General features: G+C 42.3%; 2 protein-coding genes across 2 annotated transcripts in view; one reads left to right on the top strand and one right to left on the bottom strand.

The window, feature by feature from the left end:
- Positions 1-16,569, top strand: part of BMX (BMX non-receptor tyrosine kinase) — a 25,725-nt gene extending 9,156 nt beyond the window's left edge. The window contains 14 exon segments of the mRNA XM_081859555.1: positions 757-855; positions 858-937; positions 1,798-1,860; positions 2,125-2,187; positions 3,079-3,133; positions 7,102-7,181; positions 8,100-8,227; positions 9,705-9,779; positions 9,930-10,098; positions 11,594-11,810; positions 11,972-12,036; positions 13,362-13,480; positions 14,803-14,960; positions 16,359-16,569. Coding sequence (XP_081715681.1) covers positions 757-855; positions 858-937; positions 1,798-1,860; positions 2,125-2,187; positions 3,079-3,133; positions 7,102-7,181; positions 8,100-8,227; positions 9,705-9,779; positions 9,930-10,098; positions 11,594-11,810; positions 11,972-12,036; positions 13,362-13,480; positions 14,803-14,960; positions 16,359-16,433 — 1,446 coding nt within the window. The 3' untranslated portion in view covers positions 16,434-16,569.
- Positions 3,576-4,748, bottom strand: LOC309340167 (putative CENPB DNA-binding domain-containing protein 1). The gene is made up of 2 exons (XM_081858779.1): positions 4,088-4,748; positions 3,576-4,012 (listed from the first exon to the last, which is right to left on the bottom strand). The coding sequence occupies exons 1-2, from the start codon at positions 4,568-4,570 to the stop codon at positions 3,719-3,721; spliced, it is 777 nt and encodes a 258-aa protein (XP_081714905.1). The 5' UTR covers positions 4,571-4,748; the 3' UTR covers positions 3,576-3,718.
- Positions 16,570-16,812: the final 243 nt, after the last annotated feature.

Genomic DNA, 16,812 nt, shown 5'->3' with positions numbered 1-16,812 from the left:
TCTTGCAGCTAGCGGCGCGGATCAGAGACGGCGTCCAGGAGCACAGAAATCCACAGAAGGCATTCCGCCTAGTGCCCCCATCCCCACAAATTCGGGGGTGGTATAGGGCACAGCAGGCAAAGGCAGCCCCCCCCCAATCCTGGGGGGGGGGTAGGGAGGCTATTTACTCCCATCACAGCCTCCTAATTACCTCCTGTGGGTCGGAGAGATGTTATTGTCAGCCATCTTCCGATGCGCCCCTAGTGGCCCCCGGTAGCTTGTTTGCTTAGGGTTGGTTGAGTAAGCACAGGATGATTCACTTCTGCTCTAGACTGTACAGGCAAGTCAGCAAACAGGATGACCCAGGATACAATTTTAATAGTTGTTTGTGACTCTCGACCCCTAGTGCTCTCTTTGCATATACATGAAACATTCATGATAACGTTGTCCCAAATTGTTCAGAAATGGGCAGCATTTTTACTCCCAGTGGCCACATGCAGCTGTGAGCAGACACAGGAGTGGGGGAGGGTGCTGTAGGTCAGTGATTAGTTCATAGTTTGTTGGCATCTTATAATTGTACAAATTACAGATACTGATTTTTCTGTTCATGCTGATAAAGGACCTTCCTTAGCCACAGTTTAAGGATTAATGAGGTTATGCTTGTAAAGTACACTGGGCACTTGAAAAGCGCTGTGTAATTTGTTGTTGTTGTTGAAACGGCAATGATTTCTTTCTCTAAATTCTCTGTGTGGCCTATCTTATGTTACCGGCTTTCAGAACGAGTACAACCATCAACCTCCAGGTCAAACACTTCACAAGTCATTTCTGAAAGAAGCAGTAGCTATTTATAATTATGAGCCAAAAGGAAACTCTGATGTGTTCCTCTTGTGAGAAACAATAAATATTATGTTATGAACGATGAGGCTCCTGATTGGTGGCTCGTGAAAGATTTGGACGGGTAAGTTTTCTCTGCATTGTTTAGAGAGATTTCCTTATTACTGAGGTATAGTTTTCATATTCTGTTAGCCAATGTACTCAAAGAATTCAAACAAAGAATTACCCCAGTTTAACAAACAACCCCACTGTGTTATTTTGTTAAAAGCTTGTCTAATGATCAATTTGGATGGTGCATGAACTGAGTATGTTTCCATGGACGGTTGATGGTCTTGGACTAGGTTCAAATCTCAGCCTAGAACTCCATGAGACTTTGGTTCATTCAAAGTCCTTCTCAGCTAATCCACCTCACAGGGTTTCTGTGAGGATAAAATGGGGAGAAACCATATGTATGCTGTCATACAAACAGCAAAGGTGGGACATAAATGTTATTTATGAATAACCATGATGAGTACTTGTGCATATGATCTACCTACATCTACAACATGGGAAGTGCTTGTATAAGAATTGGAGTTCTCTGAGATTGGAAAAATTGCAAGTGCCAGAGAGGTTAGCTGGCTGTACATGCTTTGCCTTGTGCAGTCCTATCAGCCAGTGGAGTAATCTGCTGTTATGCCAGAGTTTACATTGATTTTGTCCCAGCAGCAATGGGAAAAGCCAATCATAATAAAGAGGTAATAAACCAATTATGATACCCACTTCCACAAAGACACTAGCAACATCATGACTATCCACCAACCACATTGCTGCCCCTGATCCCACATGGATGGAAGGCACCAATTATCATGCAGTACCAGCAGAAACACCATGGCAACTTCATGTCACCTGGTCCCTGTTTGTTTCATTTTATTGCGCATCGTTTTCCTTCCAAGTGCTTCATGTAGTTTTAAAAAAATAACTTTTTTTGGTATTTTTCATTTGCAGAAATGAGGGCTTTGCACCCCGTGTCTATTTGAAGGAGGTATCCCAGGCCACTGAAAAACCAGGGTAAATCACCATCCATTTTGACTTCCATATTCTATGCTGAATATACCAAAGAGAGAATCCATATAATTATTCTGTGAAATCAGGAGTGACTAGGCTATGCTCCCTCAGAATCAGTGAGAAACATAGGAAACAGCCTTATTCTGAGTCAGATTGTGGTCTTTCTGGCTCACTATCGCCTAGGTGTAGATTAATATCAGAGTTGCAGTTCTCCTGATGACCGGGGGAGTAAATGGAGAACTCATTGTGCCTTTTTTGCATTTGCAGAAGAAGCGTCGATACAGCTAAAGCGTCATCAACTGAAGAGGAGGAAAGCATTGCTAATAATGAGTGAGGCGGATATTGGGTGTGGTTGATCATTGCACAATGCATGCACAATGCATTAGTTTAAGTATTCAGTGCAGGAAGACCTTTAGTACAGGATAGGCAAGCAGAGATATAAATGCCCTGTCCTGCTGGCACTGATATACACACCACTACTGCTACTGCCAGCTTCCCCATGCTTCTGTCTGCGCAAACATTATTACTGTTTGTTGTGTTTGCATCCCACTCTTCCTCCTCCATCTAAAGGGTTTCCAAATCTCCCATTACACCCACACACACCCCAGACCAGTCACAATCTTTTTAGGTGGTGCTAGAAAAACTGTCATTTTCCCATCTCATCTGAACATTTTCAACATGTAGATAGCAATACTCTGTTGTAAGGACTGCTGAGGCACTTTTCAGCAATTAGGAAGAAGTCTATTGTAAGGATATATGAGATAATGTCCGCGAAGCATTTGGGGTGGGGGGAAGCGATGTATACATATATTCTCTGTGGTGTGTGTGTGTTGCAGTACCAGCATTAAATAAATGTGGCAGCAATCATCCATGCTGCAGTAGTAATTGAAAATTCATTTTCAAATCAGTTTAAGCCTTTAAAGGTTTCACGGAAGTATTTACTTAGAAACTGCATGTAGCAGCCACTGCTTAGTAGATATGTGAGGGTTTTAAAAGTGAGTTTCAGAACTTTTTATCCTGTCCCATGGGATGCTTAACAACACGAACATATTCTTTAAGTGATTTTTCAGATAACCTTATTCCAAAATCATGGCATGCTCATTGCGCGGGAGTGATTTTTCAATCCTCGTTCAAATAATGAAAGTGTTACTCCATAATAATGCAATTACAGAATAATTGTGTGCTGTGAATGTAATATGTTAGCAATTTCTTTTGTTGCAGTTGGTATGCTGGTAAACTCTCAAGGGCCCAGGCAGAACAACTGCTGCAGCAGAAGGTAGTGTTTAAAAATTCCTACACATTTATTAGGTTTCTGCATTGCCTTTAGCTGCAAGCATTCGCTTCCTTCCTTTGAAATAGTGCAGGCTGGGAGTGTCAGAGAATTCAGTCAGAAACGGAAGTGGAAATTGCCGTTCTTCACATTTTTATCCCAGATCTGGAATGAAAATCAATCCAGTGAATACGATTGGTATTCACTCACAACATGTTTATTTATATATATATATATATATATATATATATATATATATACACACACACACACACACACACACACACACACACACACACAGTGGTGCCCCACAAGACGAAATTAATTCGTTCCGCAATTTTTGTCGTCTAGCGAATTTTTCGTCTTGCGAAGCACGAAATCCCATAGGAATGCATTGAAAATCAATTAATGCGTTCCTATGGTCAAAAAAAGTCCAAACAAAGCCAAATTTGGTACAACAACAGTTTATTAACTGCTCTTTAAAGTCACACATACTGTAAAGAGCAGTTCAAAAATTGAAGGGAAAATAAATTAACTTTATAAACATGACAGAAAAACATTTAAAAATCAACAAAGTGTACAGTACATTTTCTAAGACTCTGGGGGACCACTCGAAGAAGGCTCCTCTTCCACTCTTTGCTTCTTGGTCAAGAACCTGTCCATAGTCTGCTGCTTTATCCGCCTTTTCAGCAGCTCCCTGAAAGACGACATGACCCTCGTATCATAAAAGTTCCCAGCGTCATGTGCCACGTGCTTCTCATGGTGGTGTAGATCTGCAAAAGTCTGCACCTCCTTCCACTTCTGGCAAATGTCCCTCAGTCTTTCGGAGGACAGCCGTTCCTCAGTTGCTTCCTCCTCTTCCAGTGAGGCCTGCTCCTGCGCAGCCTCTGCCTGCAGAACGTAGCCCTCCGTCGTCACAACCTCCAGGAACTCCGCTGCAAAGTCTTCAGCCGCAGGAACATCAGAACTGGCAGCCTCTCCATGCCTGACCACACTGTGGATGCCAGATCTTGTCTTGAACCGGTCAAACCAACCTCTGCTAGCCTTGAAGACTTCTGGCTCGGCTGAGGTTCCTGGCTGTTCCCGGATGAGGTCAGCGTGCAAGGCCTTGGCCTTCTCACAAATGACGGCCTCAGACACTGTGTCCCCTGCACACTGCTTCTCGTCTATCCAGATGAGCAGCAACTTCTCGACCTCCTCCAGGACAGCTGGGCGGTTCTTCACGATCCTGGTGACTCCCTTGGCTGCATCAGTCGCCAGGATCTTCTCCCTCATCTTCAGGATGGTCCCGATGGTCGATGGGTTCCTGCCGTACTCCCTGGCGATGTCCGTCACACGCATTCCGCCGTCGTGCTTCCAGATGATCTCCTTCTTCATTTCCAGCGTCACCTTCTCCTTCTTCCTCTCGCCGGCCACCGCAGCAGCAGTCTTCTTGGGTCCCATGGCAGCACAGCTCCTACCTTCGTAAACTCAGAAACAGAAAAAAAAATCAGTGATGTGCTTCAAACCCAAAAAATACAAAAGCAGCCAGCCACCCACCACACAGAAATTAAAACCCAGAACCAAGGCCTTGAATCCCAAGCACCCCAACCCCAAATCCAAAATCCAAAAACCCCCAAAAAAGTTTTAAAAGTTTAGCTTACCAAATGGATGAAAGAGAAGTTCTGGAAAAGCTTCAACAATCAACCACCGACGTCCTCAGAAACCTCAAATGGCTGCAAAATAAGTTTAGGAAAAGCTTCAAAAATCACCAATGTCTTCAAAAACCTCAACTGCTCCCACAGACACGCACCAACCCACCCACAACACAGAAATTGCAAACCCCTCCCCAACTGCTCCCCCAGCCCCTCCCCAACTGCTGCAAACCCCTCCCCAACTGCTTCCCCACCCAGACAAAAAAAAATTTCAAAAAATAACAACATGGCCAGCACTCAGAAATTCAAAATCAGAAAATTTTTCAAAAAAAATCAACCTGGCCCAGTGGTCACAGAAAATCATAAAAATTCCCAAAAAAGGCCCACAAGCCCCCAGATTATCGCAAACCCCTTCCCAACACCAAGTCCTTGAATCCCAAACACCCCAACCCAAAATCCAAAACCCCCCAAAAAAGTTTTAAAAGTTTAACTTACCAAATGGATGAAAGAGAAGTTCTGGAAAAGTTCTGGAAAAGTTTTGGAAAATCTTCAAAAGTGAGCAAAGTCTGAGAAAAGGCTACCAAACCACGTGCTAACAGTTGCTCCTCGAAGTCAAGTCGCAACTGCAGCTGCTCAAGCTAAGCACCCTTGGTTTTAACGGTTTTTACACAAAGGAAACAAAGTCGCGAGACGTTTTCGTTTTGCGAAGCAAGCCCATAGGGGAATTCGTCTTGCGAGGCAAATCGCGGGCGAAAAAACCTTTCGTCTAGCGAGTTTTTTGTCTTGCGAGGCATTCGTCTTGCGGGGCACTACTGTATATATAGCCTACAACCAATACGCCATTAATGACTTTCTTTATACAGAGTTTCAACATTTCCTTTACATCAAAGTGAATGGTATGGAAACAATTATGTCATTGTTTACATTAAGTCCATAGCATATGAAAAGAATGATTTATATTATGTTAAATAGCATGCAGTGAGATGGATAATGTAGTATTTGGCAGAAACAGAACTTCAGCAGAACGGAAACATCACTGATTGTGCCAAAGTTGAGGTTGGAATTGAAATTGCTGCCTTCTTATATTGCTGTTGCTGCTGCTGTTATATATTTTATACCCCACCTTTTTCCCTGATGATACTCAAGGCAGCTAGCGAGGGCCAGACTATACACACCCCATTTGTTGTGCAGCTTCACACTGCATAGCTAATTCTTCTGAGGGCAGATGCAGAGAGGCCAGGCTAGATCAGGCTGTGCTCCCAATCAGAACCGCCATCACTGCCACACACCTGCCTGTTCCCAATGAGAGTAAAACAAGTCTACTTAATGGCCCTGACACTCCTGGAATTAGCAGACTGTAGTGGAAGAGATGCCAACTCAAAATATTCAGTTAGTGTTAACTTTAAAATTTGAGGGCATCAAGAGGGAATTGAACACTCATGAGACAAGCAGCTGACTCCCCTCCTGCCTCTCCATTAATGGACCCCTGCGAATACCTGAAGAAAATGAACTCTTCCGCATAAACATTATAATTAGACCACAAACTGAATTCAGAGGAAATGTGTTTAGGATGGGCGGCTATGCTATTATTTCTCTTTCAGAGGGCTAAGATCTTTCCAGCCCTCCTCCCAATTAACGTCTTCCATTCTGTGCCTACCCCCCTCAATATTTTTTTCCTGATGCAAATTAAGGAGTCATGGGACTCAGCTATACAGCTGCAAATAAAAGGTTTTAAGTGTGTTTTAAGTGCAAAATACAATGTGACACTAGATGGTGGTGGTGAGTCTAATGTAAAATTCAGCGTATTTTTAAAAACGCTTTTAAAAAAAGCATTTTCAGAACTTTTTTTTATATGTTTGTAGGGCGAAGAATGTACATAAGCATGTCATCTGCCTCTCAGTGTGTTGGTGATGTCCGTCCTTGCATATGGTTTGCTTGCACTGACCCTTGGTGATTGGCAAGGAGCTATACAAAAGCATAGTTTGATGCACTTTTAGAACATCTCTAATACAGCCGTACCTTGGTTCTCGAACGTAATCCGTTCCGGAAGTCTGTTTGACTCCTGAAATATTCAAAAACCAAGGCGCTGCTTCCGGTTCGTTGCAGGAGCTTCCTGACGGAATCCCCATCAGACGTTCAGCTTCCAAAAAATGTTCAAAAACCGGAACACTTACTTTCGGGTTTTTGGCGTTCGGGAGCAAAAATGTATGAGTACCAAGGCGTTCGAGAGCCAAGGTACAAGTGTATATCAATGAAACAGGCCTCACATTTTGTGAAAAACTAACAGAGCATCCATCCTCTCAACTACTACAAAGGTTCTCTTCTGGTTTTTATTAAAAGGGGAAGGATGGAGCTTACATGGTTCGTAATTCCAGCCACGCAGGGAAATACACTGTATCTGTACTCAGCATGACTTGCAGGTAAGTAGGCGAGGTATATATAATATACCCCTCCAATATAATGTATACCTGATTTAATGTATTGGTCTTCCCTCAAATGTGAACCAAGCTGTACAGTTGCTTTTTCTGGATTCAGATTGCATCTGTGTTCATATATAATTCAAATTAAAGTGTCCCTATTCTGAAGGCTGGTTTCAGTGCTACCTGCTTGTCTATATTAAAGCTCATGGGGAAACGGGCAGAGAGAGTGGGAAGTGGAGAGAGAAATTAGGAGGTATGATAGGAACTGACAGCTTGTGGCAAATAAGTTAAAAGTTATACACATGAAAGGAGAAGAAATTACTGGAGATGAGCAGAAACACTTGGAGACACAGAAGGAAGGGGAAAATATAAAACAGATTGCGCTCTCTACTTAGAGCCTTTGGATCAGCAAATTCTGCTAAAAGAAAAGAGGGGCTGAAGACTCAGCTATACAGCTGCAAATAGAACATTTAAAGTGTGTTTTAAGTGTGTTATACAAATGTGACACTAGATGGCAATGGTGAGCTAATGGCAAATTCAATATATATTTTTAAACTTTTTTTTTTTAAAAAAAAAGTATTCTCACAGGGTTTTTTTATATATGTCTAGATTCAGCCCAGGTCATGATACCTCCAGAACCAATGTCTAAACTTGAGGAAAGCTACAGAACTCTGCCCCAAGGGAATTGCTGTAGCAAATAATTTAGCTGTTACCAAAGGGATTAGTTATCAATAGTGAATGATGTCTGTAATAGCCAGGTGATTATATCTAGCTCCATCTCTGTCTACCATCCCTTTGTGACTAGTGGGCCTCAATAATGTTTAGCCCTCCCAAGTGGGCTTTGAAAAACCCCTCCTCTAAGAGATTCCTCTCGTTTTCCTTATGCTAGCTGGAATGGTTTGTCTTCATTTTTTCCAGAGATAAAAAAGGAATCGTTAAACACTACCATGTCAATGTAAACAACAAAAAGCAGTTTTACCTGGCTGAGAATTACTGTTTTGATTCAGTTCCTGAGCTTATTCATTATCATCAGCACAATTCAGCAGGTAAATCGCTTTATCATTTCATGATTTGCATTGTGTTCATGAATGTCAATTTCCCTATTGTGTGTGTTTGCTTTTAGTGCAGTCCTACCCATGTCTATTCTGTAGTAAGTTTCATTGTGTTCAATGGGGCTTACTCCCTACTAGGTGTATTTGTGATTGTAGTCTAAGAGTGTGAGCTGGGAATTCCCAATCTTCACCTTACTTCATTCTCTGACCAGCTAGGTAGACTTATGCGCAAACCGCTCTCTCTTAGCCTCAGCTTCCTAAAGGCAATACTGGCAGTGCCTAAACATGTTTACTCAGAGGTAAGTCCCATTGTGTTCACTGAGTCTCACTCCAAGGCAAACTGGGCATAGAATTGCAGCCTGAGAAGATTCTACTAAGGCTTACCATTGCTGGTCCTATCATTGGGCAGTGCAGTTGCTGCTTCTTGGCAACTCATGTTGAATTTCAAGAAAGGACAGCAAATTGTTAATTATTTATTGGTTTTCTTTTATTATGGAAAGATCCTACATCTTCAAGTGCTGTGTAAATGTTAAGGGGAGTGGGTGGCGCTGTGATCTAAACCACTGAGCCTCTTGGGCTTGTTGATCGGAAGGTCAGTGGTTCGAATCCCCATGACGGGGTGAGCTCCCATTGCTCTGTCCCAGCTTCTGCCAATCTAGCTGTTCGAAAGCATACAGTGTGAGTAGATAAATAGGTACTGCTGTGGCTCAAAGGTAAATGGCGTTTCCGTGCGCTCTGGCTTCTGTCACGGTGTTCCGTTGCACCAGAAGCAGTTTAGTCATGCTGACCATGTGACCTGGAAAGCTGTCTGTGGATAAACACCAGCTCCCTTGGTCTGAAGAGTGAGATGAGCACCACAACCCCATAGTCGCCTTTGACTGGACTTAACCATCCAGGGGTCCTTTCCCTTAATATCTATAAATGATAATAACTATTACAGATCCAGGCAAAAGTAGACAAAGAACATTAACTATATTTGACAACAGCTTTTGATTTCTCCAATTATCTGCATATTTTAGTCACAGTAAATATTTATCCCCCTTGGAAGTAGGTCATGCTTATTCCCATAAATCAGGGATCAGGAATCTGTGGCCTACCAGAGATTACTGGACCTCAGCTCCAACTAGTCCCAGTCAGCACCACCAGTGGTCAGGGACGATGAAGTTGGGAGTCCAGCCCTACTTAGAAATGCCAGGGTTTGAACCTGGGACATTCTACATTCAAAGCAGATGCTCTCTACCACTGAGCTACAAAATGGATACCTCTTTAAGAGAAGTTGAGAAGACGGCAACAAAGGGGACAAACGTATTTCCATATCCAGGGTCTCATAACTGAGAAGACCCTGTTATGAGTTGCCATGGAGTGGGCCATGATTATAGACAGAACAATCAGCAGTGCCTCTCATGCAGATCTTAAGACACAGGTTCCCTTTCTCAGCAAACTTACCTTATTTGGTGAACTTAATTTCTAGGTATAGTTACAAGACTTCGGCATGCAGTGTCCACGAAGGCAAACAAAGTTCCATCCACAGCACCTTTGGGAAAAGGTAGGGGAAAGCCGTTTTTGACTGTGGTAGGAAATTAGTAATAGTTTTCCCAGGAAACCCTTCTCCAACAGCAAAAAAAAAAAAAAAAAGACACCAAAAAACAACAACATATATATGATCTAATATAACAACTCTTTCTATCAAACTTAGGCCCCTGGGAGCTAAAGCGTGAAGATATTGTCTTGCTGAAGGAAATAGGGAGTGGTCAGTTTGGAGTGGTGCAGGTTGGAAAGTGGAAAAAGAAATACGTTGCTGTTAAAATGATCAAGGAAGGATCAATGTCTGAAGATGAATTCTTGGAGGAAGCTGAAACCATGATGTAAGTAAGGGTTTTCCCTAAGTGACACTAAGTCCATATGTGCCTACCCGTACTTAGGAACTGCAGTAGAGATCCTTCTGACAGTCAGTATCAGCCCTGTCTGAGGCAATGCAGGTGGCAGCCACAGTGAGGGCCTTCTCAGTGGTGGCTCCTGTTCTCTCCATCGAATTCCTATTTTGTTGTCATTTTGGCACCAGGCAAAGAGCGCCCTGTTCTTCCAAGCCTTTCAGCCTTAATGTGAGCCCTGCTTATTGTATTGATCCGGCTTTTGAGATCTTGAAGCCTTTTAGTTTTTGTCTTCTGTATTTTAAGAATTTTCCTCCGCTTCCTTTTATGTAAACTGCCCTCGGAACCTTTGTTGAACGGGGATAAAAAACATTTGCAAGAAATCAATAAACGAAAGGGACAGGCAATATGCAGCTCTCGGGGGCAGAGTGAAGTGTTTAAGCACCCTTTCCCTAATTTTTAATTGCCTCTGTTAAATATTCCAAAGGGGGTTGTTTAAACTTTTTGACAACTGTAGACATAGCATCCATATCATTCATGCGATAATTTCAGCTTCACCTCAGTCAGCAGAACATGAGACTCTTAATATCTGGGTTATGGGTTCGAGTCCCATGTTACACAAAACATTACTGCAGTGCAGGGCATTGGATTAGAATTCAGTGTTTCCCAACCTTGTGCCTCCAGCTGTTTTTGGACTACAATTCCCATCATCCCTTGCCACTGGTCTTGCTAGTCAGGGATGATGGGAGTTGTAGTTCAAAAACAGCTGGAGGCACAAGGTTGGGAATCACGATCACCTTCTTGGCCCTTCCAACTCTAAAATTATATGATTCGCTGTGGTCTAAACCACAGAGCCTAGGGCTTGCTGATCAGAAGGTCGGCGGTTCGAAAGCACGTCAAAGTGCAAGTAGATAAATAGGTACTGCTCCAACGGGAAGGTAAACGGCATTTCCGTGAGCTGCTCTGGTCCTCCAGAAGCGCTTAGTCATGCTGGCCACATGACCCGGAAGCTGTACGCTGGCTCCCTTGGCCAATAAGGCGAGATGAGCACTGCAACCCCAGAGTCGTCTGCGACTGGACCTAACGGTCAGGGGTCCCTTTACATAACTAAGATAACCATAGGTTTTCTCTGCCTTATCAATGCCTTTAATAGGAAGAAGCATTTTTGTCAGTTATTTACACTATTGTTTGATTAGTGTTTCTTTAGATGAGAAACATTTGTGATGCATATGAATGGATGTTCTGGCCAATATGGGTTATATTTGCACTGCAATCCCTATTGAAGCACTAGCCATGTCAAGCCTTCCTTGACTATATTTTTCATCCAACTAGTATTGCTCAGCCGTTACACTGTGTTATTAATTATTATGTCTTTATGTAGCTTGGGGGGGGGACTGAGAATAGACAATAATTGCATGGGTTTCTGGGGGTGCATGCAAGTGCCCCGTGTATGTTTATATAAGTGTTAAAATCCAGTACTTCATTTTAGGAAACTGAATCACCCCAAACTTGTTAAATTGTATGGTGTTTGCACAAAGACCTATCCCATCTACATAGTGGCTGAATACATGGCTAATGGCTGCTTGCTTAGTTACTTAAAAGCCCATGGCAAAGAGCTGCATCCCTTTCAACTGATGGAGATGTGCTACCATGTTTGTGAAGCAATGGCTTTCCTTGAGGAACATCAGTTCATACACCGAGATTTGGTAAGTTCTTGGAAAGCAGAACTTGGAATGGGTGTGGATTTTTTTGTTTTTTAACAACCTTTGGTTGTTTTGGGGGTGGGGGGTGATTTAGGAGATTCAGAGCACTGATCAGCATCACATCTGTTTCTAAGCTGATTTTGTTTCTTGTGCTCTCTGCAAAGGCTGCTAGAAATTGCCTGGTTGATACTGATCTTACGGTGAAGGTGTCCGACTTTGGAATGACAAGGTAAGTCTCAATCTTTAGCGTCAATGGGGGAAAATATTATAATGCTGATTAAAAATACACACATTAACGAGACATTAAAAAATGGCAGCTCTCATGAGAACCTAAGAGGCACCACATTTTCCTTCTCAAATAATCTGGAACTAAACTGCAGTCAAGTCTTTCTGTGTTAAGAAACTCATGGCCGGGCTGCTAAGATCAGAGTTGCGTTACTGCTACCAGAATCGCAGACAGCAGCTAAATCAAGGTTTTGAGGCTGTTTGCTTGTTTTAAAAGCTGCTGCTTTCTCCACTGCTTTTTGAAGTAAGGGAGTGTTTAGTGCACAACCCCCTCAGGGTTTTGTTTTTTTGTCTGTCTTCATACAGAGATTGCCTGAAGAATAAGCCACTCCTGGCTTATGTATCAAAATATGGATTGAATCTTCTTAAAATATTAATAAATTTTTTAATACTATTTTGAGATGGATTTTTTTAAAATAGAAACATCTCTGCTTCATAGTGAGCTGTAAATTATTGGGGGGCAAGGCGGGGGCGGGGGAGAAATTTGTCCATCCATAAACTAGCCTCAAGCTAGTGGTTATCTAAGGATCTTGGGAAGTTTTCATATTGATATTGCTTATAAGAAACGTACTGTATTTTTCGCCCTATAGGACGCACTTTTCCCCCTCCAAAAATGAAGGGGAAATGTGTGTGCGTCCTATGGGGCGAATGCAGGCTTTCGCTGAAGCCTGGAGAGCAAGGGGGGTCAGTGCGCACCGACCCCTCTCGCTCTCCAGGCTTCAGGAAGCTATCCACTAGCCGTGGGAGACCCAGCTCTCCCAGGGCTAGCGGAGAGCTTGCCTGCACCCAGAAGCTTGGGGTGCGCTGAGCTCAGCTGAGCTCGGGCTTCCCCCGCCCCAGCCCCGCACCTGGGGGGAAATATTTTTTTTTCTTTATTTCCCCCCCCCCCAAAAAAAACTAGGTGCGTCCTATGGGCCGGTGCATCCTATGGGGCGAAAAATACGGTACTTTACATTTGCCAGAAGGTTGTTGTGAATTTTCAGTGCACATTCCATGTCCAAACCAGCTTCTACAAAAAAATGGATAGATGGGTGATTTGATAACCAATATTTTGATATTTGTATTACTGGGTTGTAGCCAGCTCAGTTTTACTCAGAGTGAACCTATTGACATGAATAGATCTAAGTTAGTTATGGGTTAGTTATAGGCCTGTCATTGGGTACAACCATCTGGGTAAACCTCTCAGCAGAGCAGGTTCAACTGAGGTGTCACTCGGATACATCCTTCATTTTGTTCCGTGAAGCCTAAACAGTGAATCTTGCCTTATAGATATGTGCTTGATGACCAGTATGTGAGTTCTTTAGGAACTAAATTTCCCGTGAAGTGGTCAGCACCAGAGGTTTTTCATTATACCAAGTTCAGCAGCAAATCGGATGTGTGGGCCTTTGGTGAGTATGTAATGCAACTATTGAAAATGCTACATGAAGTGAAGAAAAGCCCTTAGATGTTGTTTATCTAAATAAATGGATGGACCTGCGACTGATCAGGCACAGAGTGATGATATAATGCACCCTAAGGAATTCTTCTAGCGAAACCAATAGGACTTGTGCAAGACACATCCCTGTTGGATTATGCCCAGATTGTGAATGTCTGTATTGTATGGACTTTCTTTGCCATATAGGAAATATAGTTCCAAATGCATGGAACTTCTCTTTCTTTTTCTCTCCAGCTTGGCATTATTTCCTAATTAAATAGCTCAGTGTCCCAAAGCAATTAAAACGTGGATGTTAACACACTTTTGGAAATTCAGCAGTCTTTAAAAAATATGCAGTCAGATAGATGATCAAATCTAGATAAGGCTTCTGACGAGCCATAGCAGCACTAAACAAAAAGCAGAGGAAAGGATACCTCTCAGGAGTGGCAGCAACTAGTACAAGGATGCTGTTTATCAGTTGCCGATTTGTACTGTGCCACATCTTTCCACATCCTGCCCATTTGGACCAGCTGCCAGCATTTGGACCAGCTGCCAGCAGTTCACACAGAGACTGACATGCTCCTTTTTTTGGCTTGTGGATATTTCAAGTTCACTTTAAAAAAAAAAAGGTAGCTCTGAAGTCAAAGAGAAGTAGCTTGGTAGCACAAAAAATGCATGACGGAACGAGAACAAGTTATAAACACTTAAATTAGCGAGAGAGGCTGTGGGTTTTTAAACAGCAGAGGCAATTCAGTATACAGCTGGTCTTTCATCATATTTTTACTGTGAAATAGCTTTGGGATATTTTATGAGAAACGATTCATGAATGGAATGAAATAATTAATGGGCATCTTATGCAGAATATGATGCTCCTATATTGAGAAATAACTGTCACACAAATAAGGATGCTTCCAGGCTGTTGCTATTTGGGGGTGGGATTCATTCTCACACCTTGCAAATTCATGTTGCATAACTGAAATTGATTGAATGGTCTTGCGTAACCAAAATACGTCATTCTGCAAGAAGGAAAGTGATGGGGGAAATGCAGTGAAAAGTGGGAGATGATGATTGCCTGATGCATCATCATCTAACATCCCTGCAAACAAATCAGAATGGAACCTCAACAAACAGCAGACGTCCTCCTAACCTGCCTGCAAACTTAGTGCCAACAAATCCACATGAATGCTCAATAAACAGATTGCCCGGAAGCAACCTTTTTTATTTTTTAATGTCCTTCTGGGTTTTATGTACCATTATAATACCTTGTTTTCCTCCACTCTGTGGACATGTCTACAGGAATTTTAATGTGGGAGGTGTTCACTCTGGGGAAGCAACCCTATGAGCAGTATGACAATATGCAAGTGATCGAAAAGATTTGCCTTGGCTATCGGCTTTATCGCCCGCAGTTGGCTTCCCAGGCAATCTATCAAATAATGTACAGCTGCTGGAATGAGGTATGTGCCCTAGTTCACTTGAGGCATGAAAAAGAAAAGTGATTTTACCCCCCTCACCTTTCTCTGCTATTGCTGTCTTTTGCAGCTGTAGGCCTCTGGTTGCGCCTGGACCTTCTCTTGTCAGTAAAGGCTCACTTATTATTTTAATGGGAGAGGACAAACTCCACACAAGCACAGAACTTGTCACTCCATTGTAGTGAGAAGACTGAGTGTGTAGGTGTCCCACGTGTGTGCAGTGGTTTGGACTAAGGTGCCTGACTTTAAATGATAATACATCAGAACTGAACGGAATCTTGAATGATTATGGTTTTCATAAAAGCATTATTTTGTCAAAGGATTTGCTTAAATTAATAAGAGAAGCATTACCTTCCCTGGAAAGCACACAAACACACACACACACACAAGCTTCTTTGACTTTTTAAACAGGAAGGCTGTGATGTAGAAAAATAAAGCTGTAGTCCTGTTTTTGTAGCCTAGGACGCCTACAAAAAAGTAAATGTGTTTGTGTACCTCTTTTGATTTAGTCCACCTTATTCTTAAGTGCATCAGTAGCTGTGTACCCTTCATTTCACACCTGACTTCATTTTTTAAAAAAAGTTTTAACACCCCTCAAAAAGTTTATGAGTGTGTGGTACTGCTATAGGCACTATTTATAGGTACTGATCCAAAAATTCACTACATGTTTTATTATTATGGCACCTGGATTTAGGTACTGTTCAGACTGGTCACATTTGTGGTGGGCATTGAAGATGGTTCAGGTTCAGAAGGCATGTAAAACAACCCAGGTTTCATCCCCGATACCCTCTTAGATGAAAGCTCTCTTCATCTTGGATTGGGAAGACCTCTGCCTAAGACCTTGGAGACCCATTCTCAGAGTACACAATACTGGGCTAGATAGACCAATGCTATGAGGATGAGCAAGGAACATCACGTGCTCAAAGAGTAGCTTGTTTGACAAAAGTTTGCAAAGACGAAACAATAAATGAAATGTAGATGACCTTCCAAAGTTCTTCATGCTATGGCACAGAATGTTCCCCACATATTAAGGTTCCTACTAGCCAAGGCCTTGCGATGGCTGGAGGAGCTCCTTTTGGTCCCCAAGTGGGTATGACGCATGGGGTGGTGATATAAGGCAAGGCCTTCTTGGTGATGGTGGTGCCCCAGTTATGTCCATGGCTTTGTTACACAGCTAGAGGAGATCTTTTAGTCCAATTTCTTCTGCTTGCTGTACTGTTTTATTGTATGTTGGTTTTAATTATTGTTACATGTTGCTTTTGTTTTTTTTGTATTTGTTAATCACGTTAATAATAATAATAATAATAATAATAATAATAATAATAATAATGGCCACCAATCAATGGCAAGCGCTGAGTTGGTTGGTTTCTCCTTTTCATACAGCTGCCTGAAAAACGTCCCACATTTTGCCATCTGCTTTCTCTCATTGAACCACACAGAGAAGATGACAAGCACTGAAGGATTGTCCAGCCTTTTCTTTTGTGAGCCCTTTCGCTAATGCCATCTCTAAAATCTGGTTTGGAAACTCTTACCCCAATGATTTATTAAACCAGTGAAACGGCTAAAAGATGAATAAAAGAAATGGCATGAGAAACACATATTGAATTTTTATTTAAATATTCATGGGTTGTTTTTCTTCTTCAGATTACAGCTTTCTTATCAGTTCTAAAAGCTGCTGAGGATCTGTAGTAGAATGCAGTTTGCATATAGCAGTAGAGATGGGAAGGCCTGGAAAAATTGAAAAAACAACAACAGTCCCGAGTCCCCCCCCCCCCCCCGTTTTCCGCCAAAACCAGTTTTTCCCAGAAAAATTGAAAATAATAGTTTGATATAGTTT

This window comes from Podarcis erhardii, assembly GCF_964252035.2.
Source record: "Podarcis erhardii genome assembly, chromosome: 4".
Classification (NCBI taxonomy): Eukaryota; Metazoa; Chordata; class Lepidosauria; order Squamata; family Lacertidae; genus Podarcis; species Podarcis erhardii.
This window is presented reverse-complemented; position numbering and strand designations above follow the sequence as displayed.

Excerpts from the sequence above, each read along its gene's own strand:
- LOC309340167 (XM_081858779.1), bottom strand. The coding sequence starts at position 4,570 with ATGGGACCCAAGAAGACTGCTGCTGCGGTGGCCGGCGAGAGGAAGAAG. Across the intron at positions 4,013-4,087 it reads GAGAGGCTGCCAGTTCTGAT|GCTGCGCAGGAGCAGGCCTC; the intron begins GTTCCTGCGGCT and ends CTGCAGGCAGAG.